Source organism: Aquarana catesbeiana, linkage group LG03 (genome assembly GCF_042186555.1).
Source record: "Aquarana catesbeiana isolate 2022-GZ linkage group LG03, ASM4218655v1, whole genome shotgun sequence".
In the NCBI taxonomy this organism is placed as follows: domain Eukaryota; kingdom Metazoa; phylum Chordata; class Amphibia; order Anura; family Ranidae; genus Aquarana; species Aquarana catesbeiana.
This window is the reverse complement of record NC_133326.1, coordinates 151,474,368-151,501,539: the sequence shown is the minus strand read 5'-3', so window position 1 is coordinate 151,501,539 and position 27,172 is coordinate 151,474,368. Positions and strand designations below refer to the sequence as shown.

The 27,172-nt window shown below is 42.6% G+C and overlaps 1 protein-coding gene across 2 annotated transcripts in view; it reads right to left on the bottom strand.

Moving 5' to 3' along the window:
• The window catches only part of EXOC4 (exocyst complex component 4), an 813,215-nt gene that overhangs the window by 543,024 nt on the left and 243,019 nt on the right, over positions 1-27,172 (bottom strand). The window contains exon 10 of one of the 2 annotated variants that reach the window (XM_073619420.1): positions 6,053-6,178. The exons of the other annotated variant lie outside the window; for it this stretch is intronic. Coding sequence (XP_073475521.1) covers positions 6,168-6,178 — 11 coding nt within the window. The 3' untranslated portion in view covers positions 6,053-6,167. Of the gene's footprint in view, positions 1-6,052; positions 6,179-27,172 lie in introns of those variants that run through there. 2 annotated transcript variants of the gene reach the window in all.

Below are 27,172 nucleotides of genomic sequence, written 5' to 3'. Positions count from 1 at the left end.
CCAAAATGGGGTCATTTGGGGGGGGTTGTGCCATCTGGGCATTTTATGACCTTCAAAACTGTGATAGGTAGTGAGGAGTAAAATCAAAAATGTACGCCCTTTGAAATCGTGAAGGCGGTGATTGGTTTTCGGGGCCCCGTACGCGGCTAGGCTCCCAAAAAGTCCCACACATGTGGTATCCCCGTACTCAGGAGAAGCAGCTGAATGTATTTTGGGGTGCAATTCCACATATGCCCATGGCCTGTGTGAGCAATATATCATTTAGTGGCAACTTTTTGTAATTTTTTTTTTTTTTGTCATTATTCAATCACTTGGGACAAAAAAAAATTAATATTCAATGGGCTCAACATGCCTCTCAGCAATTTCCAAAATGGAGTCATTTGGGGGGGGGGGTTTACTGCCCTGCCATTTTAGCGCCTCAAGAAATGACATAGGCAGTCAAACTAAAAGCTGTGTAAATTCCAGAAAATGTACTCTAGCTTGTAGACGCTATAACTTTTGCGCAAACCAATAAATATACGCTTATTGACATTTTTTTTTACCAAAGACATGTGGCCGAATACATTTTGGCCTAAATGTATGACTAAAATTGAGTTTATTGGATTTTTTTTATAACAAAAAGTAGAAAATATCATTTTTTTCAAAATTTTCGGTCTTTTTCCGTTTATAGCGCAAAAAATAAAAGCTGCAGGGGTGATCAAATACCATCAAAAGACAGCTCTATTTGTGGGAAGAAAAGGACGCAAATTTCGTTTGGGTACAGCATTGCATGACCGCGCAATTAGCAGTTAAAGCGACGCAGTGCCAAACTGGAAAAAGTCCTCTGGTCTTTAGGCAGCCAAATGGTCCGGGGCTGAAGTGGTTAAAGTGGTTCTAAAGGCAGCCATATATGTCTTAAAATTTGGTTGGTTCAATAGGGACGACCAAATTTCAATTCATGTATGGGCAGGCTGGTTGTACAGAAGTAGGTCTACCTATCACCTTCTTTACAACCACCCTGTCAGGTTTTTCTCAATCGATCAGGGCCACCAGCTATAGACAGCAGCACAAATCAGTGTATTGTGAAGGCGGGGAAGACTCCCTGTTGTCACAATATAATGCCTTAGTGGGAAGAACTTGATGTGGATAGGGGGAAGCTCTGACTCGGCTCAAGTGCCCCCATAGGAAGCTGCTGGCTATTGCACTCAATAGGACGGAGGGGCCAGGAGCAGCAAAGAGGGACCCTAGAAGAGGAGGAGCCGGGCTGCTCTGTGCAAAACCATCTGCACAGAGCAGGTAAGTATAACATGTTTGTTATTTAAAGAAAAAAAAAAAACACAAGCTTTTACAATCACTTTAACGTATTCTATGTATTAAGGTAAAAAGATGCCTAACTACCGGTCTCCCCCCATTTACCCATTCTAAACCTCCCTTCATTCACTCATTCTAAACCTTTAACTGACTCCTCTATCAATCCAGCTTTGTCCTGTCTGCAGCCTCACTCTCCTCTCTTCCAGCTTTCTCAGGAGACACAGGCAACAGAGAGAGCTGTAAGCTCCTACTGTTGTCAGTCAAATCTTGTGAGGAGGAAGCAGGAGGCATGGCTGAGCCATGCTGCTGGTTTTTATGGATGCAAACAGCACAGCCCTGGAGCGCACAGATGTGGAAGCTCCCTTAGCATATGGCTTGCTATGGGAGCACTCTTAAGAAGAAGCGGAGATCACTGGCGGGGGACTCCATCAGAGGAGGTAAGGAACCGCTCTGCAATTTCACTGCAAGAAGAAGGTAACAAACTTTTTTTTATTTCATCATTTAAAAAATATCCTTTACAATCACAAGTTTTGTAGGATTGCTTTCAACTGTTGCATCTATGACTCAATGCCGTTTTGCACTTTTCAGCACTCAACAAAAACCTATAAAACTAAAAACAACTAACAATATTGGTGGGGTTGGTAATAAAGGGCCGGTTCATTGTCATTAGGCTTCTTTTGGAGGGGCAGACTGTGGCCAATGGGAGTAAACAATGCCCTAGGATTGGTGGTCGACGGGGATAAAAAAAAATGGGCTAGAGCTTGTTGTCAGTGGGGGAGAGAATATTGTTCCATTATCGGCTTAGGAGGAGCCATTGTTGGTGTTAGTAGGAGGAACGCTGCCCCAATATTGATTTAAGTGGAGGGAATTGTGCCCCATCTATGGTGTCCAAAGGAGGAACAGTGCCCCAACATTATTCTCAGTGGAAATACAACGCCCCAATCCCTGGTATCCGTAGGTAGAACAGTGCCCCAACATCATTCTCAGTGGGAATACAATGCCTCAATCCCTGCTGTCAATGGTAGGAATGTGCCTCAACATCATTCTAAGTTGGAGGAATAGTGCCCCAACATCATTTTTATTGGGAGGAATATTGCCCTATCCTTGGTGTCAGTGGGAGGAACAGTGCTCCAACATCATTCTCAGTGAGAGGAACACTGTCCCACCCCAATCTCAATGGTAGGAATGTGCTCCAACATTTTTCTCAGTGGGAGGAACCGTGCCACATCCATGGTGTCTGTGAGAGCAACGGAGCTCCAACATCATTTTCAGAGAAAGGAATTGTACCCCGCCCTTGGTGTCAGAGGAATAGTAGCCCAACAGCCAATTGAATGCAAACAAAGGGCTACATCTTGCCCGAAGGGAACAGTCTGGAGACCAAAAATGCTATGTGTAGGTCTGTGTTTGGGTTCAATACTTCAGAGGCACCGACTTGTAACAAGCATGCACTAAATAAAAGTGACAGAAGACACATTTCCTTAGCCCTGTGATTCATTAGTGATTGAGTGTGTATTTTAGGAAAGCATCAACATGACATCCAGGCAATTATTACTCTTAGCACAGGTTAATGTTGACTATTTTTCTCTAACAAGTTTCCTTTAATAGTCAGAAAGGGACCTTGTGGTCATTTCTGTCCATTTGCCACTAGGTGTCAGTGACGTTCTTACCATTTATTTCAACACATAAGATTCTGTTTGCACAATTTTGCATTTTCATCTTTTTTCTTTTTTAGTATGATTGCTTTATGAGTATTGTTATTACTAGCTATTTTTGGGCATTTGCATCAAGGTGTTTACAACCTCAGTACTTAGTTTAAAGGCTGTTAAATTCAGCACGGCAATAAATTACTCAGGAGAATAGAAATAATTGTTCTCTCTTATCTACAGAGATTGCACGAGTTCACTAACTTGATACCATCGTCAGGTTCGGAAATCAACCTGTATCTATAAACAGAACATACATACATCTAAAGTTAAAAAAAAAAAAAAAATGCAAGCAATAATAATAAACATTAAAGTAATTGTAAAGTAATGGAAAGGCAAACAAAAGGAAATCATCATTGCAGCAAATGAATATTGTAAAAACAAGCAGCAGAAAATGGTCAAAATCTAATGTCATTGGCCAAAAACGACTATAAACTCTGCTGTGTATAACATCACTGGGGTTTTTCGTGATCAAATGAAGATCTCTTGGCAGCTGCATGATTTTTACCAAATTATTACCAACTAAGGTGGTGAGGCATTTTGTTTACCTAAATGAAGACAATTGAGCTCAAAAGTTTGCATACCCTTGGAAAATTGGTAATATATAGTATGTACCATGAGCAAGCAAAACACATTTCATTTATTTCCTATGGGATTCATATGCCAGTAAATAAATTAAAAAAACCTTTCAACAGTCTGCATACCCTTAGTTCTTAAAGTGACACTAAAGTCTCTTTTTTCATTTCAAAATAACAAACATATTATACTTACCTGCTCTGTGCAGTGGTTGTGCACAGCACAGCCCAGATCCTCCTCTTCTCGGGTCCCTCGCCAAGTGCCCCCCATAGGGAACAGCTTGCTATGGAGGCACCCCAGCCGAGCCGCTGCTTTGTGTGTCCATTCAGATACTCAATGGCTCAATGGCTGATTGACAGCAGTGGGAGCCAATGGCGCCCCAATGCTGTCTCAGCCAATGAGGAGGGAGAGTCCCAGACAGCCGAGACTCTCGTGCAACATAGCTGAAACGAGATGGGGCTCAGGTAAATGTGAGGGGGGCCTTCTGCACACAGGTTTTTTTTATCTTAATGCATAGAATGCATTAAGATAATAAACTTTTTGCCTTTAGAACCACTTTAATATTGTGTATTTCCCCCTATAACACGCAAAAGTCCCATGGGCAATTTCAGTGTATGAGAGTTATCTATATAAAAACAAAAATTAGTCAAGATCTCTTAACCGCTTCAGCCCCGGAAGATTTTACCCCCTTTCCTGACCAGAGCACTTTTTGCGATTTGGCACTGCATCGCTTTAACTGATAATTGCGCGGTCGTGCGACGTTGCACCCAAACAAAATTGACGTCCTGTTTTTCCCACAAATAGAGCTTTCTTTTGGTGGTATTTGATCACCTCTGCGTTTTTTATTTTTTGCGCTATAAACAAAAAAAAGAGCGACAATTTTGAAAAAAAACGCAATTTTTTTTTTTTACTATTTGCTATAATAAATATCTCCCAAAAATATATAATTTTTTTTCCCTCAGTTTAGGCCAATATGTATTCTTCTACATATTTTTGGTAAAAAAAAAATCGCAATAAGTGTATATTGATTGGTTTGCGCAAAAGTTATAGCATTTCCAAAATAGAGGATAGTTTTATGGCATTTTTATATTTTATAATTATTTTTTTTTTTTTTATTAGTAATGTCGGCGATCTGCGATTTTTATCAGGACTGCGACATTATGGCAGACACATCGGACACTTTTGACACTATTTTGGGATCAGTCATTTATACAGTGATCAGTGCAATAAAAAATTTTATCGCACTGATGACACTGGCAGGGAAGGGGTTAACCACTAGGGGGCGATGAATGGGTTAAGTGTGTCCTAGGAAGTGATTCTAACTCTGGGGGGGATGGGCTTCAACTCACATGACAGCGATCACTGTTCCCAATGACAGGGAGCAGTGATCTCTGTCATAACACAAGGCAGAACGGGGAAATGCCTTGTTTACATAGGCACTTCCCCATTCTACGGTCACGTGGCGCGCGCCTGCAATCCCCGCCTCTTAAAAGGGGATGTACAGGTACACCCATTTGCCCACAGCTGCCATTGTGCTGACGTATATTGGCGTGCAGCGGTCGGCAAGTGGTTAAAGTGTAAATTTAGACAAAAAATTAAGTCTTGCTAGATCACTTCAAGCTGGCCCCTTTTGCAGGTATAGCCATGTAAAACATTAAAAATAAGTGCCTATATGGTTTAAAATCCTGTAATACACTCATTCACCCTGCTCTGCACATGCTCAGTTAAGCCGCGTACACACAATCGGATTTTCTGACGGGAAATGTGTGATGACAGGCTGTTGTTGGAAAATCTGTTTGTATGCTCCATCGGACAATTGTTGTCAGATTTTCCACGGACAAATGTTGGATGGCAGGCTTTAAAATTTGACATAGCAAATTATGAAATCTCGAAATGCAGCGCACATTCTCTTCTTCTTTAATGGGATAATAATGAAGCTGCTCTGCTGGTGATACTGATGGAGTTCTGCCAAACATATTTTAAAAGGCTTTTATTTTCTAATGATATCAAGATTATTATTATTTATTTTTTTTGGGGGGGGGGGGGGCCTTGTTAATTTTACATTGTATTTTTTTAAATGCAACTGCCTACTCCCAAACTGTCATTTGAAGTAAAACACATAGCCAAGTATTATTCTACACAATTTTTTTATTGTGCATTAAAAAAAAAAAAACAAATAAAATTAGACATGATATCTGCCAACAGAACTTAACCAAAAAGTGCATTCTATGCATCCAAAAATATAGAAAATATACCAAATCCAATCATTATTCAACCAAAAAATAAAATAAAAGCCTCATGCATGTGTCCTGCTTCTTAATATAGAGGGTCAACAATGCCAAGAGTTGGTGAAAGCAGGGGTCCATCATCCGGAGATAGTTCCAAAAATCATCCGGATTATTCTCCTGGAGCTCCCGCAGCAAAGGCATATGACATAATTGGTCACCATTAATAAAGCAACCAATTTTTGGTCCAAGAAATCCTCCTCCTCCTGTTCCTGGATTGGACTTGGGTCAAAGCAATAACTCCAAGGCCAATAATAAATAACACGTTATCTCCTCCGATTCCGCAAAACATGTCTGGTTGACGAACGGCCGTTCAGAAACGAACTGAAAATCACAAAATGAAAAGCGCAAACTGAGAAGAGCGAAATGAAAAGCGCAAAATGAAAAGCGAGACATGAAAAGCACAAAATGAAAAGCGAGAAATGAAAAGCACAAAATGAAAAGCGCAAGTCAACACTCACCAAATTTCTACCAACACAAAATTAGCAGATAGAGCCCAAAGGGTGGCGCTAAAGAGCTGAAAATCACGTAGTACGTCACTACGTTCGCGTTTGTTGGCCGACAATTCCTTGCCGTTTGTATACAGGACAAAATCCAGGCACACGCCTTCGGCCAAAAGTCTGAGGTTTTGTCTGCGGAAAATCCGATCGTGTGTACTAGGCTTTACTTTTTTTTCAGCTCTGTGACCAAAATGTGGAGGCTGATCTGTTGACAGCCTAAAGGTTTTCTGCTTGGGGGTACTGGGCTTCAGCAAATTAGCAGCCTCCAGCAAGAAGAAACAGGAACAATGCTGGAGGCAATTTACAGCACACATTAGTTTTGGTAGCATGATTTTTAATGTGGGATGTATGTTACTTGCTAAAGAATATTATTTTTTTTTATCAAGTTGTTATGGGTAAAGTTCCGCATTAACCTAACACTAAATAGTTATGCAAATACATAATGAATACTAATATACGCAAAAAGGGCTGTGACCATAAAAAGCCTATGTACATTCACGCACCATACATATACAAACTATTTTGACAGGTTCTGGTTACTAGGGAATGAATAACTGAGTGAATAGCTGGTCGTATATAAATGAGGAATTAAAGAATGATGTGAAATGTCACCAAGCTCAGCTAGAAAACTAACATACAGAAAAATAATAGGATAGACATTTTCGTTCTTAAAGGGGTTGTAAACCTTCGTGTTTTTTCACCTTAATGCATAAAACCCCTAGCAATGACCGGCCCCCCCAGCCTGACCTAAGCCCTGGAACTTGACCCAGCGGGGACATGCTGATTATCTGCCCGGGGTTCTCAGCTCTTGATTGGATAGATTGATAGCATCGCAGACATTGGCTCCCGCTGCTGTCAATCAAATCCAATCACTCGGGCGCCGGGGGGCGGGGCCGAGTCATACATTCGGCGGCTTTGGACGCCCGAATGCTGGACTCGGGAGCGAGCCCGCAAGGTAACCCCCTCGGGAGATCGCTTCTCTTAGGGGGTTATCTGATGTGGGGAGGAGCCACGAGAGCCGCCGGGGGGCCCCAGAAGAGTATGATCGGGGCCACTCTGTGCAAAACGAGATGCACAGTGGAGGGAAGTATGATATGTTTCTTATTTAAAAAAAAAAAAAAAAAAAAAAGAACCCTTACAATCACTTTAAGTCTGTGAAAAGGAGAACTGCTATATCTACAAAACTTGACCAACATCGGGATCACATATAAGGTTTTTATTTTCCATAACTCCTATTTCACTCACAACAGCTACAAGTGCACCATCAGAGACCATCTAAACACAAAGACACACATGGAAAATACAAACGTGTCCCAAAATCTAAAGCCCCTTTACCCACAGGTGGTCTATAAAGGTCCACCTGTCAAGCTCAGGCGGATGCGATTTGAAGATCCATGTACAACTACAGACGACCGAATGTAAACAGACTTGCACCCATTTAGGACCCAAGTCCGTCATAGGTCCAGAAAAACGTCTACATCCTTTTCCATTTTCTTCAGACCTAAACATGATGGATCGGCGGTAACTGGAGCCAAATCCATTGCATCTGGCTGCCATAATAATCTGTGTTTTCGATATGGGTCTGGAAAGCCTCAGTATTTACATGCAGCAAAAAATGAACAATCATAGCGGCCACAAATGTGACATCTGTTCTGTTCTGCTCCAATGCAGCGGGGTTTTGTTCACAAATTCCCTGCTGATTGGACTGGACATAGCCTCTTTGAAAGTTGCCTATGTCTTTCATGAATTGAAAGGATGAATATGGAGTCTTCTTTATTTTGTTTAACATATTCCCTGACTTGTTTTACAGTTTAAATAATCCCACAAGTAATTGTCATATATTTCCTACGGAAGTAACATTCTGTCTAAGCATGTTGCCAAATGAAACATGTGGTAATAGCATATGAAGATCATAATGCAGTCAGTGCTGTGCATGCTGTTCAAGTTACATAAGATTGTGTTAATATAAACTGAAACAAGAATGCTTGGAGATCTGTTCAGAAATACTGAAGATGATGTATAAAAGCTGCAGTATAACAACCATATTCTGCTTGTCTTATATAAACATGTTACTGATGTTTGTATTCCTATGCCTATAACAGCTAGCACATGCTGAAGAATAAAAAAAAATGCCTGGGGACCTTTGTGTAGCCTCCCTTACCCAGCATGCCATAATTCAGCTATTGGGCGTCAACAAGATAGGAAGAAACAGACCCACTGTATACATTCCATGTAACAATCCCTAAATCGGGGAGAGGTCGGATGAATGAAAGGATTCTCTCCCCCAAAGATTTTGCTAGATTAAGATCTGGTTTATACCACAAAAATGTACTCCAGATCCGGATGCGTTTTTGCATGCGCGTTCAGGTGTGTTTTTTATGCATTCCCAGGTGCTTTTTTTCTTTTTTTTTTTCCAGTTTTTTTACTGTACAGGGGTCTGGTGCGTTTTTGATGTGTTTCAGTGCATACTGGTGTGTTTTTGATGCATTTTACTGTGTTCCAGTGCAGAAAAAATGCAACATGTCCTACTTTTTTTTTTTCTGGAACTGGAAATCCCTGGAACTGACTGCACTGGTGTGAACTATGCCATTGGAAACCGTATAAACTACTTTCCATGCATTTTTGATGCAGAACAAAAACGCACTGGACCACATGTGGTGTGAACTGGCTCTCAGTGTAAACAATAGATGAGAGGGGAGGATGGGCTGTGCAGTTAAGCACAAAGACCCAAAACAAATAACCCCTTCAATGTCAGAAGTTCAGCACCAGGAAGAGAACCAGACACCCACATTTCTACATGAAGCAGCAGCCTGCACGACATGGACGTCTTCATTACAGGTAAATGACGTGACTGCAGCTTTAGGGGAAGAAGTCACTTTTTACTACATTGCAACAACAAACAATTGGTTTTGTTGCTTTCTGAGATATTTTCCATCACTTGCTTTCTCTGTTACTTTTTTTCATACATTTTGGCTAAAATAAGGCTTTCAGCAACTAAATATTTTTGAAAATAGAATGAAATGTCAAATATGAACATGGATTAATAACACTAGCCAGGAAAAACTGAAGATAAGCTGATCTACTTTACAAAATGATAGTATTGAGGGGCTTCAACTCACCATGGAACATTTTGAGAAAGGGTAGAGCAGCAAGTAAGGGCAAAGTGTCAAAAAAGAGTAAGTGAGATGTGAACTGATCCAACCAGGGAGGGGGAAGGGTTGGAGGCAGGCAGGAGAGGACAATGAAGTGAGGCAGGAAGAAAGAATTCAGGACAAGGGAAAGAAAAGGGAAAGAGATGTCAAGTATGAGGTGAGTTAGAGGATAAAGCAGAGTTGATCACAGTTAGGGGGAGTGGAGACACAATGGGGGTGATTTTCCAAAACTGGTGCACACAGAATCTGGTGTAACCAACCAGCTACTAGGTTGTATTGTCAAAGCTTATTTGAACAAGCTGAAGTTATAAGCTGATTGATTACTATGCACAGCTGCACCAGGTTCTGTATGCACCAGTTTTAGTAAATCTCCCCCAGTGGGTAAAGGAGAGAGGAAGGCACAATTTTTAAAATCTCCAAAATCGAGTTAATAAATAACAAAAACATTAATGCTTTTAAATGTGTGCAAATTGGGCAGATTGTAAAAAGAAAGTTTTCAAAGTACTTTACCAATCAAAGTAAATCTCAACTCTTATATTGTTGTACAGGCTCCTACCCTGTACTAAAAATGCGTACTTCGATTTTCTCACAGTGTTCATTAGAAACTGCAGAAGGTTTGATAGAACCTACCTCCTTTTCTGTCTGAAGGACATCCAAGATCAACCGTCCCTTTTCCTTCCCAGCCTGACTTTCCTATCAGTAGTTTAATAGGGCAAGTATAAAGTATTTTTTATTGTTTTTCTTAATTTGCTTACCTCTTTGCTTATTTTACTTTGGTATTGTGGTGGTTATTCTTGTTAGTATTGATGATTGCTTACTAGGTGTTGTTACTACTGAAGTACTGTAATTGTTTATTGCTGACTTAAAGGAATTCTATGGTCACAGCATACACTTTAATTTTATAACCTCATCAATGTAATAGCAATATAAAAACAATAGTTATATTTTGACAATCCCCAGGATCTATAGTTTAAACCCTCCTATACTGTTGATCCTACCACTGCGCCACAGTATATGAGTAAAATAAATAAATAACTAGCTAGCTGCCAAGTTAAATAAACAGTGTATAACAGCGTAATAAGCTGGCATATCGAACATAGTAATGCTGGGTGCACTGTGACTGTGATATGCCAGCTTATTACTGAGTTCTATATGCAATTACCCGTATTTATCGGCGTATAACACGCACATTAATTTTAAGAGGGTAGTTTCAGGAAAAAAAAAAAAATTTTGAATAAGGAACTTTGACGCAAAATAACGGTCAGTGCCCATCTGCAGTCTCACCATTGCCATCAATACAGCCAGATCAATGCCCATCTGCAGCCTCACCATTGTCACCAATGCAGCCTCATCAATGCCCATCTGCAGCCTCACAAGTGCCATTAATGCAATCTCATCAGTCCACATCAATGCAGCAGCCTCACCATTGCCATCAATGCAGAAGCCTCACCATTGCCATCAATGCAGCCTGATCGATGCCCATCTGCAGCCTAGAGGGGACAGGGAGAGGGGCGGCCCAGGAGATGGGACTTCCTTTTACAGAGGCCGCCAAGTAAACAGGAGATTCTCATTGTATGTAATCTGACAGCGCTCGTCCCGCCCCCCCTCCGTCCTCTCCGAGGCAGCTAAAATTGAAGTATTGGCGTATAACACGCATGTGCTATTTGCACCCAATTTTTAGGGTGAAAAAGTGAGTGTTATACGCCAATAAATACAGTACTAACTGTGCTAAATGTGAGTGCAATATTTGCAGATTTTTATTTTATTCCAATACATTTTTGATAAACGTTATTACACTATTGGAGTTTTTCCTTTGTTTCACATACATGGGAGATCTGTGAGTCACCATTAAAGGCTGGAGATCGGTGCAGATTTGTCTTCAACCTTGAGGGACACATTGCTTGTTTTGCCGAACATGAGAATGTGAGTCAATTATTGTTGGTGAGTTTAAAACCCTATGGGGAAGTGGTGGCACACTTTTCACGTGGTGTGGGGATTCCAAGCAACGTCATTGATTCATCATGGACTCTTCAATTGAACACATTTAGGTGCTGTTATTTTTTTAGGATTTTATTTTTAGACTTCATTCACTAATTATTCACTGGGTGGTAATTTATTATCACCAAGGTTCATGCTCGCCTTTTATTAGTTTGTTACAGCGCCACTATTTACTGTATGTATAAATGTTGCAGTAGATTTGTTATTATTTGTTATTATAACAGTTATATTTTGACAATTCAAAAAAAGTTAATGTTGTGAGCGCTGTCTATCTGTTGGCCATTTCTGTCCACAACTTCCTCTATTCCCTGCATGCTTTGCAGCTTCTCCTCTGTGTTTTACTTTCAATTTCTAAGGACTACACATCCCATAGTACCTTGCCTACTGCAAGCAGTGATTTCTGAACTGACTCCGCCTCCTGAAACTCCTCCTCTCAGCACCTCTGCATTTTCGAAAGGTGGAGCTTAGTGAAATATGTGACACATCAGTGCCTACTCACAGGGCATAGTGAATATATGTTCTAGAATGTGTGTTGTAGAATTCAAGAAAAGTAAATGTGTGGGATTCTTCACAAAAGCAGATTTCAAGAGCAGCCACCAGCACTTGGGACACTTGTCATTCGTGTAAGAACGGTCTCTGGTGGTGGTTTATAAAAAAAAGTAATAAGTCGTCAAACTTCAGCTTTAATGTAATTCCAGAAAGGTAGTCAATCTTTTTAATTCAGCAGCGTTCACTAGAATAATATATGGTGATCCTTCTATAAAAGCTCCTTATTCAGGACCTGTACCCCCCAGCTGTGTTCCTGTGTTGTCTTACTGTCACACGTTCCTCTAATAGAGACTACAAGTGGCCATGCCAGCACACAATGCCCAGGTGTGGTACACTGTTGTCTCTATCATAAAGCCAGTCCAGAGCAATGATGTGCAGCCAGCACTGTGTTCAGTGCTCATAAATGAAAAATGGCTGAAAAGGAGCCAAGGAGATCATACTCAGATTTAGTTATGAATGTATTATTATGGGTTTAAGGAGCAACTGACTTGCTCCCATTCCTCACACAGTATAGAGTTAGTGCTTTTTATCAGGCCCTCAGATCTCAGCTATTAGTTGGAGATGGCACAGAACACATGCATAAGGAGCGGGAAGAGTTTTGCTAGTACTTTTCTAAAAGGGGTTAAACTTGTTCAATCACTTTGTTCTCCAAGCAGAAGATTTACTCAAAATTAGTTTTTATTATACAATATACACAGAATATAAGGACAAGAAAGAAAATATACTGTATGTTGTTACACCTAGTTGGAACAAATTAATGCATCCAATGTTAAGTCACGGTCACAATTTTATTTTTTTCTCCTGCAAAGCATAGGTGCTCATAAAAGAATAGTAATCCAGTCTAAAAAAGAATGAATAATTTCATACTTGAATAAACGTCTGAATTATCTTCCTAAAAATTAAGTCTTTCTTGACATACCAATGATATTTTTGACAATAGCACAATAGCACAATCTGAATATAAAAAAAAAAATAATAATCTCGTACATTTCCCACACACCCCTCCTTAATGTTGTGGCCTTAATGCAGTCTAACAAATCAAGAAATAAATTATTTTCTTACACATTGAAACCCTCCGCTGTCAAGTGCCTGACCCCAGTTTGATAATCTTATTTCCTGAGAATTAAAGAGCTGGAAATATAAGCTTCCCAGAGTGTTAATTGCAGCTCTGCTCTGTTGCTAATCAAAAAATTGGATGTTTTGCATGAAAATACTCTACTAATTAATTCTCAGTCATAAAGCTCTCTGGTTTTAATAACCCCTCTGTGATTGGATGGTCTTTGTAGAGAGACCGAGGCTAATCTGACAAGTTGGAGAAAACACACGGAGAAGTAAAATGTAGCCTTATTATATCAGGTGAATGTGACTGCATTAACAGCAAAAAAAAATAAAACAAAAAAAAACTAGCCTTACTTTATGCACAAGTTATAACAGAATTTAGGATAATGAAAAAATAACCAGCGAAATTATAGGGTTAAGTGTCCTCACTTTGTACAGCAAATAGAACTAACCTGAGCTGCGAACATCACGCAAATGACATTATAGGCCTTTAACATTAAGACAGCCTTATTCATTTAAAGTGGAGGTCCGCCCAAAAAAAAAAAAACCCTAGTTAGACTTACCGGTAACCGTATTTCTACGAGACTTTCAGGACAGCACCTGGAGAGAGCGCAGCTCCACCCACTTTTCCCAGGAAACACTGCAGTCAGTTTTTTCTATAAAGACCGGACACTTCCACCATGGCCTCGGTTGTTCATAGAGTACCTCCAGCCATGCTGAAATTAGATAAGCAGAACATAGCAATAACACCACATGTTTATAAACCAATTAGGGCGGGTCATCGGTGCTGTCCTGAAAGACTCGTAGAAATACCGTTACCGGTAAGTCTAACTAGGGTTTTTCTCCCCTCGTCTTTCAGGACAGCACCTGGAGATGATAAAAGAGTACTTACTCTAGGGTGGGACCACCGCCTGCAGGACCTTCCTGCCAAACGATTGTTCCGCTGCTGATAGCAAGTCCAACCTGTAGTGGCGGGTGAAGGTGGAGAAGCTTGTCCACGTGGCCGCTTTACAGATCCGACCTGGAGAGGCCCCTGCTCTTTCTGCCCAGGACGTTGCTATTGCCCTTGTTGAATGGGCCATTACCCCTGTTGGAGGATCAGCCCCTGAAGCTTTGTAGGCTTCACTGATCGCCATTCTTAGCCATCTGCCTATAGTACTTTTGGAAGCACAATGACCCTTGCGCGATCCAGAAAAAAGAATAAAAAGAGAATTTGTCTTCCTAAACTCTCTCGTGATCTCTAAATAATGAAGTAAACATCTTCTCACATCCAGGGTATGAAAACCCTTCTCTTTAGAGTTGGATGGTGTTGGACAAAAAGTAGGTAAAACTATTTCTTGTACCCTATGAAAGAAGGTTGCGACTTTTGGCAAGAAACCCGGGTCAGTTTTCAGCACTACCCGGTCCGGAAATATCAAACAAAAAGGTTCTATTATAGACAGAGCTTGCAACTCACTTATTCTTCTGGCTGAGGTAATTGCAACCAAAAGAACTAGCTTGAGCGTCCATAATTTTAAAGTCGCTTCCTGTGGGGGCTCAAAAGGTGTCTTGATCAACCCCTGTAGCACCAGTGATAAATCCCATTTAGGAAAAGATCTGAAATGTACCGGCCTAAGCCTGGCCAATGCATTGAAGAATCTAACTATAAATGGTTCTTGAGATAACTTTCTCTCGAGAAACACCGACAAGGCAGCCACCTGGACCTTCAGGGTACTGGCTGCCAGCCCATCTCCATGCTCTCATTGAGAAACTCTAATATTGAGGGCAATTCCTGTGGTGAACATTTTTTAGTCATGCACCAGGAATTAAACCGCTTCCATGTCTTAAAATAAATACCCCTGGTAACCTTTTTTCGGCTACTTAGCAGGGTTGACACCAGCTTATCTGAGAAGCCCCTTCTTTTTAGAAGCTGCTCTTCAGTAACCACCCCGTCAGCTTGAGCTGGTTGATATTTGGATGCTGAAGGGGTCCCTGGGTTAATAGATCCTTTCGTAGTGGAAGAAACCAATGTGGTTCCACTGCCATCCTCTGTATGGTTGCAAACCAGGGCCTCTTGGGCCAAAAAGGAGCCACTAGGATCATACTTGTGGTCTCTCGTAGTTTTTTTTAACACAAAAGGGATCATTTGAAAGGGGGGAAAGGCGTAGCACAAGTGGAAGTTCCATGGTTGTGCCAGCGCATCCAATCCTTTTGCCTGATCTTGCCTGTTTAGTGAGTAATAGGCCTTCACCTTTGAATTCTTGTGGGATGCGAACAGGTCTATCTGAGGAGTTCCCCATTTCTCTGTTAATTTCTGGAAATCCACAAACAACCGAAAACTGGAAGTAAATGGCCAGGCGGCCCCATGCTGGTTTTGAGTGGATAACATCCTGTGCATGTCACCAGGACTAGGAAAACAGAGATTCGCATCCTGCACACCTGTGGACCCCTGCAAAGGACTCTGGATTCACCACCTTGTCACTGCTATTGAGGACCAATCTAATATCATCTAAACAGAGCCATACAGCCTCAGCCACAGATCCAGATGCTGGTATAGGTTATTGGGAAACCTGTAATCTCCCATATGCTTGGATAGACCTCTGTTGGTCTTTTGAGTCGGTAAGGAGCCTCATATCCACTTGGGTGTATTCACTTTTTGGGAGATTGGATTTTTTATCACGGATTTCGGATTTTTTCTTCTTCTTTTTACATTTATGAACTTTATATATGAATGTTTTGATCGCACTCTTTGTGATGGGACTTTTTATGTGCTCTCTTTGATTTATTTGACACTATTAAACCCTATTAACTATTACCCTCTACGTAGTTTAAGGTTAAACCTCTTTTCTTCTAATTGTAATGAGTGGCAACGAGTCTTATTAAACTCTCTTCTGCGAAAAAGTTTTATCCCTATTGTGGGGTCACCAGTACAGTATTTGTAAATTGAAATCATATCCCCTCTCAAGCGTCTCTTCTCCAGAGAGAATAAGTTCAGTGCTCGCAACCTTTCCTCATAACTAAGATCCTCCAGACCCTTTATTAGCTTTGTTGCCCTTCTTTGTACTCGCTCCATTTCCAGTACATCCCTCCTGAGGACTGGTGCCCAGAACTGGACAGCATACTCCAGGTGCGGCCGGACCAGAGTCTTGTAGAGCGGGAGAATTATCGTTTTATCTCTGGAGTTGATCCCCCTTTTAATGCATGCCAATATTCTGTTTGCTTTATTAGCAGCAGCTTGGCATTGCATGCCATTGCTGAGCCTATCATCTACTAGGACCACCAGGTCCTTTTCCATCCTAGATTCCCCCAGAGGTTCTCCCCCCAGTGTATAGATTGCATTCATATTTTTGCCACCCAAATGCATTATTTTACATTTTTCTACATTGAACCTCATTTGCCATGTAGTCGCCCACCCCATTAATTTGTTCAGGTCTTTTTGCAAGGTTTCCACATCCTGCGGAGAAGTTATTGCCCTGCTTAGCTTAGTATCGTCTGCAAATACAGAGATTGAACTGTTTATCCCATCCTCCAGGTCATTTATAAACAAATTAAATAGGATTGGTCCCAGCACAGAACCCTGGGGAACCCCACTACCCACCCCTGACCATTCTGAGTACTCCCCATTTATCACCACCCTCTGAACACGCACTTGTAGCCAGTTTTCAATCCATGTACTCACCCTATAGTCCATGCCAACGGACCTTATTTTGTACAGTAAACGTTTATGGGGAACTGTGTCAAATGCTTTTGCAAAATCCATTTACACCACGTCTACGTGCCTTACTTTATCTAGATGGCAACTCACCTCCTCATAGAAGGTTAATAGATTGGTTTGGCAAGAACGATTCTTCATGAATCCATGCTGATTACTGCTAATGATATCATTCTTATTACTAAAATCTTGTATATAGTCCCTTATCATCCCCTCCAAAAGTTTACATACTATTGATGTTAGGCTAACTGGTCTGTAATTCCCAGGGATGTTTTTGGGGCCCTTTTTAAATATTGGTGCTACATTGGCTTTTCTCCAATCAGCTGGTACCATTCCAGTCAATAGACTGTCTGTAAAAATTAGGAACAACGGTCTGGCAATCACCTGACTGAGTTCCCCAAGTACCCTCGGATGCAAGCCATCTGGTCCCGGTGATTTATTAATGTTAAGTTTCTCAAGTCTAATTTTAATTCGTCCTCTGTTAACCATGGAGGTGCTTCCTCTGTTGTGTCATGAGGATAAACACTGCAGTTTTGGTTACTGAAGCCCCCCGATTCACTCGTGAATACTGAGGAGAAGAATAAATTCAATACCTTTGCCATCTCCCCATCCTTTGTAACCAGATGTCCTTACTCATTCTTTATGAGGCCAATATGGTCTATCCTCCCTTTTTTACTGTTTACATACTTAAAGAATTTCTTGGGATTTTTTTTGCTCTCCTCCGCTATGTGTCTTTCATGTTCTATCTTAGCCGTCCTAATTGCACCCTTACATTTCTTATTGCATTCTTTATAAAGTCTGAATGCTGAGGATGATCCCTCAAACTTGTATTTTTTGAAGGCCTTCTCCTTTGCTTTTATATGCATTTTTACATTGGAGTTAAGCCATCCAGGATTTTTGTTCGCTCTTTTAAATTTATTACCCAATGGGATACATTGGCTAATGTCCTTATTTAATATGCTCTTAAAGCAAACCCATTTCTCCTCCGTATTCTTTGTTCCTAATATTTTATCCCAATTTATGCCTTTTAGCAAGGTTTGTAGTTTAGGGAAGTTGGCTCTTTTGAAATTCAGTGTCTTTGTGTTCCCTTCATGTTTCCTATTTGTGTGATTTATACTGAAACTAATTGACCTGTGATCGCTGTTACCTAAATTGACCTGTATTTCCACATCTGTGATCAGGTCTGTATTGTTGGTAATCAGTAGATCCAGTAATGTTTTATTACTAGTTGGTGCGTCTACCGTCTGACCCATAAAATTGTCCTGCAAGACATTAAGGAACTGGCGAGCCTTAAATGAATGCGCAGTTTCCTCCGCCCAGTCTATGTCTGGATAGTTAAAATCCCCCATTATGATAACACTTCCCATCCTTGCTGCTAATCCAATTTGTGATAGGAGATCCGTCTCCACTTCCTCCCTCAGGTTAGGGGGCCTATAGCATACTCCCAGTATTATTTTCCCCTTAGCTTCATCCCTTTGGAGCTCTACCCATAAGGATTCCACCTCCTCACTAGCTCCCTCAGTGATGTCATCTCTCACATTCACTTGTACATTATTCTTGATATATAGGCATACCCCTCCCCCTTTTTTACCCTCTCTATCCTTGCGGTATAGGGTATACCCTTGAATGTTTGCCAGCCAATCATGAGAGCTGTTGAACCAGGTCTCTGAAATTCCCACAAAATCCAAATCCTCCTTGTACAACAGTATCTCTAGTTCACCCATCTTGTCCGCCATGCTCCTGGCATTGGTGAACATGCCACATAGCCTTGTTTTGGCAAATAATAGAAGATCGTCTAAATATGGGACAATCGAGATTCCCTCTATTCTGAGAGGGGCTAAGGCCTCTGCCAGAATCTTCGTGAATATCCTCGGAGAGGATGACAGCCCGAAAGGGAGAGCTCTGAATTGCAGATGTATGATAGACCCTTCCCTCCTGATTGCAAATCTGAGGTGCTTTTGTGATGCTGGGGCTATAGGCACATGGAGATATGCATCTCTCAGGTCTATGGATACCATAAAACAGTCTAGGGTCAGGAGACCCTTTACCGAAAAGATCGAATCCATCTTGAACTTCTTGTACCTGATCGCTCTGTTGAGAATCTTCAGGTTCAGGATTAATCTGAACTTGCCTGAAGGCTTCTTTACCAGGAAGATGTGCGAATAGCACCCCTGTTCCACTTCTTTGGGGGGAACATTTATTATCACCTTCTGCTGAATGAACTCCTGAAGAATTGCCGACATTGCTGTAAGCTTTTCTGGGTCTCTGGGAGCCTGAGTTATATAAAACCGAACCGGAGGGAGTTGGGCAAACTCCAGTCCATAACCCTCCCTTATCGTCTTGAGGATAAACGGACTGTCTGTTATCCTCTGCCACTGTGGGAAGAAGGCCTGTAACCTTGCTCCCACAGACGGAGGCCAGTCACTAGCTCTTTGTTTTCGGGGTAGGGGGGCGAAATAGCACTCCTGACTTGCCCCTGCCTCTCTGAGACCTCCAAGGTCTCTTATAGCCTGTCTCCTTTGTATCTGAGGTTTTCCGAAAAGGACGAACATATTTACTGCCCTGAGGGATCACCTTTTTCTTAATGGGGAAGGCCTTTTTCTTATCAGCCGTTCTTTCCAGAATGGCTTCTAGACCTGGGCCAAAAAACAAATCCCCTTCAAAGGGTAGACCACACAACTTGGTCTTAGAGGCTGTATCCCCGGTCCAAGTCTTGACCCATAGAGCTCTGCGCGTTGAATTGATTAGCGCAGATGATCTGGCCGACATCCTAACTGATTCAGCCGAAGCATCTGCTATATATCCAACCGCTTTCAGAAGCACCGGTAATGTCTCTAAAAGATCCTTACCAGGTGTACCTGCCTCAATATGAGCTTTCAGTTGTTCCAGCCAGTGCTCCAGGTTTCTGGCCACCACTGTTGAGGCCATAGCTGGCTTTAGATTTGCTAGGGTGGAGTCCCAAGCTTTCTTCAGCAGGGAGTCAGCCCTCTTATCCATGGGATCTTTGAGGATACCCATGTCCTCGAACGCAAGGTCGGTGTTTCTCGACACCTGAGAGAAGGCCGCATCCAGTCTAGGCTTTTTGTTCCAGATCTGTGTGCTATCTTCCTCAAAGGGAAACCTGCGTTTGAGGTACTTAGAAAAGAAAGGGGCCCTCTCTGGGTCCTTCCATTCTCTTTTAATTGTTTCTGACAGAAACGTATGCACCGGAAACACCCTGTGTTTCACTTCACCCATGCCTTGAAACATTTTGTCGTGTAACGACAGCAGGGTTGTATCCTCTGTAATATTTAGAGTAGTGTGGATAGTTTTTAGCAGATCATCCACCTCCTCTAGAGACAATTTATATCGAGAAGAAGAAGAAGATTCTTTCTCTTCCTCTGCTTCTTCCTCAGATTCCGTAGCCACGCTACGATTTTCCTCCTCCGAGTCACTGTCACCTCTGTATGCAGAAACAGAAGACTGGGAACGAGGTACTGAGCTGACTGCAGCTGGACGTTTGTCAAGGTAAGATTTAAATGACTCAAAAGTATCAGCCAAATCCTTTCTAAAAGAGCTCAGTAAATCCTGCTGAATCACAGGTGCACTAGGAGTGGTTTCCTCCTTCACTAAGTCTGCAATACATCCTTTGCATAACACTTTTGCCCAGGACTCTTTAAGCACATTTTTACAAGATGGGCATTTTCTTTTAACAGAAAAAGAAGAATGTTTGGTCTTTTCTTTTGCCTTCTGAAATACATAAGCAGATAAACCTATAAACAAACAGCATGCTGAAAAAGAACTGGAGGAGCTAACACTTTAACCCCTCTCCTTCACTCAGCCAGTAAATCCCCCCACAGATTCACTTCACAATCTTAAAACACACTTACTTCCTGCTTCAATACACAGGAAGAGTGTTGCAGGCTCTTTAAAATTTCTAGAATTTAATAAAGAGGGAACTAAAACATGCCCATAGAGTAAGTTACAGAGACACGCTGTCCCCGCTTACCTGGGCCTGGCTGACTTGTGTGGCTCCTGCTCCTGCCACCACCGATTGTTCCTCCTCCATACTGTCAGGATTTGCAATGGCGTTTGGTGCTTGTTTTTAAAGTTTCCCGGTCCACTCGCCGCTGCGAGGGCCGGAAATGACGTCAGCCCGAAGGGACCTGCCCTCCCCTCCTGCGTTCCAGCGGCGGGACCCGGAAGCCGCGTCGCGCCGCTAGAGGTCCCGCCCCGGCCGTAGTGACGCGCTCGCCACCGGAACCCGGAAGGCTAAGCTTTGGGGATGAAGAGGAGACGCCGCTCCTCCCAAGCTAGCCGCCGGTCTGAAGGAGCGGGGACCCCCAGCAGCCTGGCCCTCGCCGGGTATGAAGAGGGGAGGATGCCGGAGCAACCCCCGCACGTAAAGGGAGGAAGCTGGGCTGGCCTTTTAAACAGAAATGAAACAAATACCGGTATGCCCCAAACTCTCTCCACCTGGAGACAGCGCAGCACACCCCTGGCTCCCTGCAGCGCTTCCACCATGGCGGAGGAAACACTACAACTGAGGCCATGGTGGAAGTGTCCGATCTTTATAGAAAAAACTGACTGCAGTGTTTCCTGGGAAAAGTGGGTGGAGCTGCGCTCTCTCCAGGTGCTGTACTGAAAGACGAGGGGAGAAAATAAAATTAAATAACAGCAGCTACACATACTGCAGCTGCTAGCTCTTAACAATAGGACACTAACCTGTCCTGGAGTCCAGCAATGTCGGCATCACACCTCATGTTTCCATCAGCTGTCGAGTGTTGCCACCGCCATTGCGTGTAAAGGTACCCGGCAGTGTAGCCTTTCGGATGCATGCCGGGAACCCTACTGTGCATGCACAAGGCCCGCTCCTCTCTCCTACTGGCCCGGCGACAGGGGTAGGAGGAGGGAGCCCCAGCCGTGATGTAAATAGCCGCTGCTGAGGCTCCAGGAAGTGGGAAAGGATACCCTGTCAGGTATCCTGTCCCCCTCACCCCCGAAAGGTGCCAATTGTGGAACCGGAAGGGGGGAGGAATCAGATGAGCGGAAGTTCCACTTTTGGGTGGAACTCCGCTTTAAGAAGGTTTTGCCTTGCTAAGAACATTACTTAATCTATTAAAATAACAATCAACTTAAAAAAATCAAAAGCAAAACCCTTGATGGGTAATAACATCCTTATAAAACATAAAAGAAACAAGTCTAACAACTTATACGAGTCAAATAAGGGAAATTTACTGAAACCATTAAAGCAACATTAAACCCAAAAACCAAAATGAATATACCGCAGCTGACCAATCCTTAGATGTGGTGGCTAAATTCGTTTTTTTTTTTTTAGGCTTTTTTCCCTTTATTTCACCTGGTAATCCTGCAAGTATCCTGCTTCCTGTTTTAGGGTGTCTGCATTCTGGATGAAATAGCAATGTAGACACCTCTGGACATCAGCCTTGTCAGTCTGAGGAGAATAGTAGTAATAGACTACTAGAATAGACAAACAGATTTTGATGGAATTGACTAACAAACAGATGAACTCCAGCTAACACTTTGTAAGCAGTTACAGCAACAGTTTTATTCCTTTTATAAGGAAAATGAAGGGTGCTTCTGGATAGCAGCATCTGACCAGAGGAAGTGTGCCCAATAGAGCGATTGTGAATCTGGCTGATGAACCTCAATTGAAGGCACTAGGGCAGTGCTTCAAGAGGAAAACAAGATAAAAAAGGAGGCACTTCTAAGTGCAGAACCACCATGACTTTTATTGCCAAAGGATTATAAACACTTACTAGAATTCTGAAGTTAAAAGACTCATGTATTAAAGTAATCCAGCTGTGGTAGTAGTCCTGGAGGGGTCCAATCCGCAGCAGGGTGTTAGGTATCCCAGCCGTCCAGCAGAGGGAAGCCGTGGGAAGAGGGACCAGTGAGGAGACTGCCATGCTGTATGGAACCAGTGTGGAATGCTGGACTCGTGGGTGACGTCAGCGGCATGAAGAAGGAGCCTATCAGATGCTCTGAAATGTGTCCCGCCCATTAGACATCTTTTCCCGACCCATGTGTTCCACACTGGTTCCGGGCGCACTTCTACTGACGTCACCCACGAGTCCAGCATTCCACGCCGGTTCCATACAACGCGGCAGTCTCGTCACTGGTCCCTCTTCCCACGGCTTCCCTCTGTTGGACGGCTGGGATACCCAACATCCTGCTGCGGATTGGACCCCTCCAGGACTAACACCACAGCTGGACTACTTTAATACATGAGGACTCTTAACTTCAGAATTCTAGTAAGTGTTTTTAATCTTTTGGCAATAAAAGTCAAGGTGGTTCTGCATTTAGAGACGCCTTCTTTTTTAACCAGTTTTATTCCTTTTGCCTCAACCTTCTAACTGCCATTTAGTCTGGACAGCTTGGTCTGCTAAAGGAAGTTGAAAACGGCTTACTGGCTGGATCGCCAGTTGAAAATAAATTTAAAAATCAAAAAAAAGATAACTAATACACAGGATTGGCAAGTTGCATTTTGTTTTGGGGTTTAAGTCTACTTTTGATAGCATTGTAAAGCTTTTGAAAGCACATACTACACCCAGCTCTAATTTTCTAAAATACACTTAAACAACGTACAGTGAAAAAGCCTTTTAGACTGCCCTAATAAATTGTAAATTCTTTCCCCTCAACAGCATATCTTTATCTCCTATTAAGAGCCACCCCTAGCAGCCCGTTGGTCGCTGGAAGCACTTAGTAATGATGATTTTCCTTAGTACAATGCTGGAAGAGTGACTGTAAAAGCTACCCCATGACTTTCTGTAACAGAAATTAACCACTTGCTGTCTGCCCCATAGCAGTTTTACTGCTACACAGCAGTAGTTGTGCGCCAGATTACATATATACACACACGTGATCTGGCTCTTTTGGGTAGCGTGTGCTAATGTGCGGTGACAGTGGCTTGCTCCCACTGTGTAAAAACCGTAAACTTGATGTCTGCTGTTCTGTCAATAGGGAAGGCGTGGATCCTGTGTTCCAGCAAAGCAGGGACTAGGATCCTAAGTAAAAGCACTTCCCCCACAGTAAAAATACACAGGCTAGGCACACAGTTAACCTTTTGATCGCCCCTGATGGTAAACCTTCCCAGCCAGTATCATTAATACGTGACATATTTTTAGCACTAATAACTGTATTAGTGTCACTGGTACCCAAAAAAGTGTCAAATGTGTCAGTTAGTGTCCAATTTGTCCACCACAACATTGCAGTCCCACTATAAGTTGCTGATCACCACCATAACTAGTAAAAAATAAATAAAAATTCCATTACGGTCTTTTTTTGTTTATAGCGCAAAAAATAACTGCAGAGGTGATTAAATACCAACAAAAGAAAGCTCTATTTGTGGGGGGAAAAAGGACATCAATTTTACTTTGGTACAGCGTCTCACGAACATGCAATTGTCAGTTAAAATAACGCAGTGCCACATCGCAAAAAATGCCCCGGTCATGAAGGGGGTAAATCTTCTGGAGGTGAAGTGGTTAAATAAACTTTTAAGTGGTTGTAAACTTTTATATATAACCAGTATAGTACTGTAACTATCCTCAAGTGATACAAAGAAATGATACAAATCATTCTACATAAGTTGTACATGTTTACCTGCAGTCTTCTCTTCTCTACAGCCATTCAAAGTGCAGAATTCATAAAGCTTGACTGAGCGGTCAGAAAAAAGGGGGCAGAGAGCTGAAATTACACTCTGCAGAGTTCAGTGAGGAGGGAACACGGAGAAGAGTTTTTTTTTTTCCTTCTTACCTGCAAGGTAAAGGCATAACTTGCTAGTATGCATCACATACTAGCACATTATTTGAAAGTTACCTTAAAACAAAGCATTCCAGTGATGTCACTGCTGGAGGCCGCTTTCAGGTTTACCTGTCTTCCTTCCGGGTCCACTGACTCCGGCTGTGTGACTGGGCAGAGCCGCAATGTCGTCACTCACGCACATGCACGGGGGAACCAACGTTTACGGCACAGGACTATGAAGGAACGCTCCGGAAACTGCTGACGTCATCAGTTTCATATATAGTAAATATCTCCTGAACGGTGCACGTTTAGGAGATATTTATTGTTGCCTTATTATAGGCTTACCTATAGGTACAAGTCAGAGATGGAAGTTTACTTTTATTTTAATTGAGACAAGTACTCAATACAGAGGGATATGCTTTGTTAATATTTCATGACTGAGGTTTTACAACCACTTTAAGGTTGTCAAATGAAGGCCAGAAAGAGATTAAAGGAGAAGTCCAGCCTAAGCTCATTCGGGCTGGGCTTCTCCTATGGGTCACAGGAGTGCCATCAGTTTTGCACTCCTGTGACCCATTTTCAGCAGAGAGCAGTCTGAAATCCGCTCTCTGCTGACTTCATCAAGATCAGTCCAGGCACCGCGGCATGCCGACTCCGGAAGTCTGAATCCGCCAGGTGCCTGGACTGATAAGCGTCTCAGTAAGACGCTGAGATGGCCGCTCCCTGCCCCTGCACAGCTCAGCGCTTTAATGAGCGTGGAGGAGCAAAGTAGGAGAGCTGCTGATTGACAGGCAGCAGCTCTCCGCTCGGGGAGGTGAGAGAATTGAGCCATCGGCGGTGTTCGGTGACTCTGTTCTCTATGAAGAGGCAGCGGGGGAACAGATGCAGCATCAGACTGCTGCATCCACCTAGGTAAGTATGGATTATGGGATAAAAGAAAAAATCCCATACTTCGCTTTTAAGAGTCCCAAAAGAAAGGGATAGGGGTTTCCCAACGCAGCAAACCCACAAGATTCTCTCCACTGAGGTCTATAGTAATTTCAATGAAAAAAAACAATATCTATGGAAAGCAAAACAAAACTTTTGCTAAAATACAAAGTATATAAAATAATTATTAGCACAAATGTACTTCTCTGATTTTTATCATAATTTATCTTTACATTTTAAGCCAACTATGGGGGAGATTTACTAAAACTGGTGCACACGGAATCTGGTGCAGCTGTGCAGTGTAACCAATGGCAAGCTTTTGCCATTGTCCGATCACCTGAACGTAGTAACAGCATATAACCCATGGTGAAGAATCATTTCCTATGTCCTGTACAATAAGGATAGTAGAGAGAATGGTGGTTAATTACTCAGCTTATATTGCAGTTCACCAGTCCTCACATGTGGTGGCTGCATTATTTTTAGTATTTCAGGTTTTCTTACGTAAGGAAAGGATTATTCACAGGATTACAACTATCCTTATGTATCTATACTAATTTCTCTGCTGTAATTATGAAAGAAGCCAGGTTGTCACACAGGCTGAACTTTAAACATGTCTGCTATGGTTCATAACCAATGAATTGCAGATTGATTGGATTAGCAGTTTACAATGATAAGGAAGTGATTAGGATTTATTTTCACACGTGAAGCTACAAGGACACTGCACTTCTGGATGGACCCAAAAAAAAAAAAAAAAAAAAAAGATACTGTTCCTTTAAAGCATTTTATACAGCACAGTGCGTGTGCTGTGTAATATGGCCCCTGTAACACCTGAAATACCTGGCTAATCCTGCCTGGCTATACCCTCCCCCTGTACGCTGATATATCAGAGCTGCTGGGCCCTGACAGGTATAGCAGGCTTTTTTTTATAAATCACTCACACAGGGGCACACAGGATTAGAACACAGAGGGGATGGTATGAAGATGTGAAAGTGGCTTAACAACCATTTTAACTGCTTCAGATCTGCGCAATAGCCGAATGATGGTTACATCGCGGATCTGCTTTGCCGGGAGTACGTCTATTGACATCCTCCCCTTTGCAGCCTCGCCACGCCCCCCTGAAGGGGGCACGCTGTGATCACCCCAGTCAATGAGACCCGGGTGATCACAGATCCGAGTAAGGGGCCAATCAACGCCCACCAGTGGTGCCAATCAGTGCCTCATCAGTGCCACCTAGCAGTGCTGCCTATCAGTGTCACCTACCAGTGCCGATCAGTGCCCATCACTGCCACCCATCAGTGCCCAGTGCCAGCTATCAGTGCAACCTATTAGTGCACTTCAGTGCCACCTATCAATGCCCTTCAGTGCCGCCCATCAGTGCCACCCATCAGTGCCCGTCAGTGTCGCCTTATCAGTGCCCGTCAGTGTCGCCTATCAGTGCCCATCAGTGCAGCCTATCAGTGCCCATCAGTGCAGCCTATCAGTGCCCATCAGTGCAGCCTATCAGTGCCCATCAGTGCAGCCTATCAGTGCCCATCAGTGCAGCCTATCAGTGCCCATCAGTGCAGCCTATCAGTGCCCATCAGTGCAGCCTATCAGTGCCCATCAGTGCAGCCTATCAGTGCCCATCAGTGCAGCCTATCAGTGCCCATCAGTGCAGCCTATCAGTGCCCATCAGTGCAGCCTATCAGTGCCCATCAGT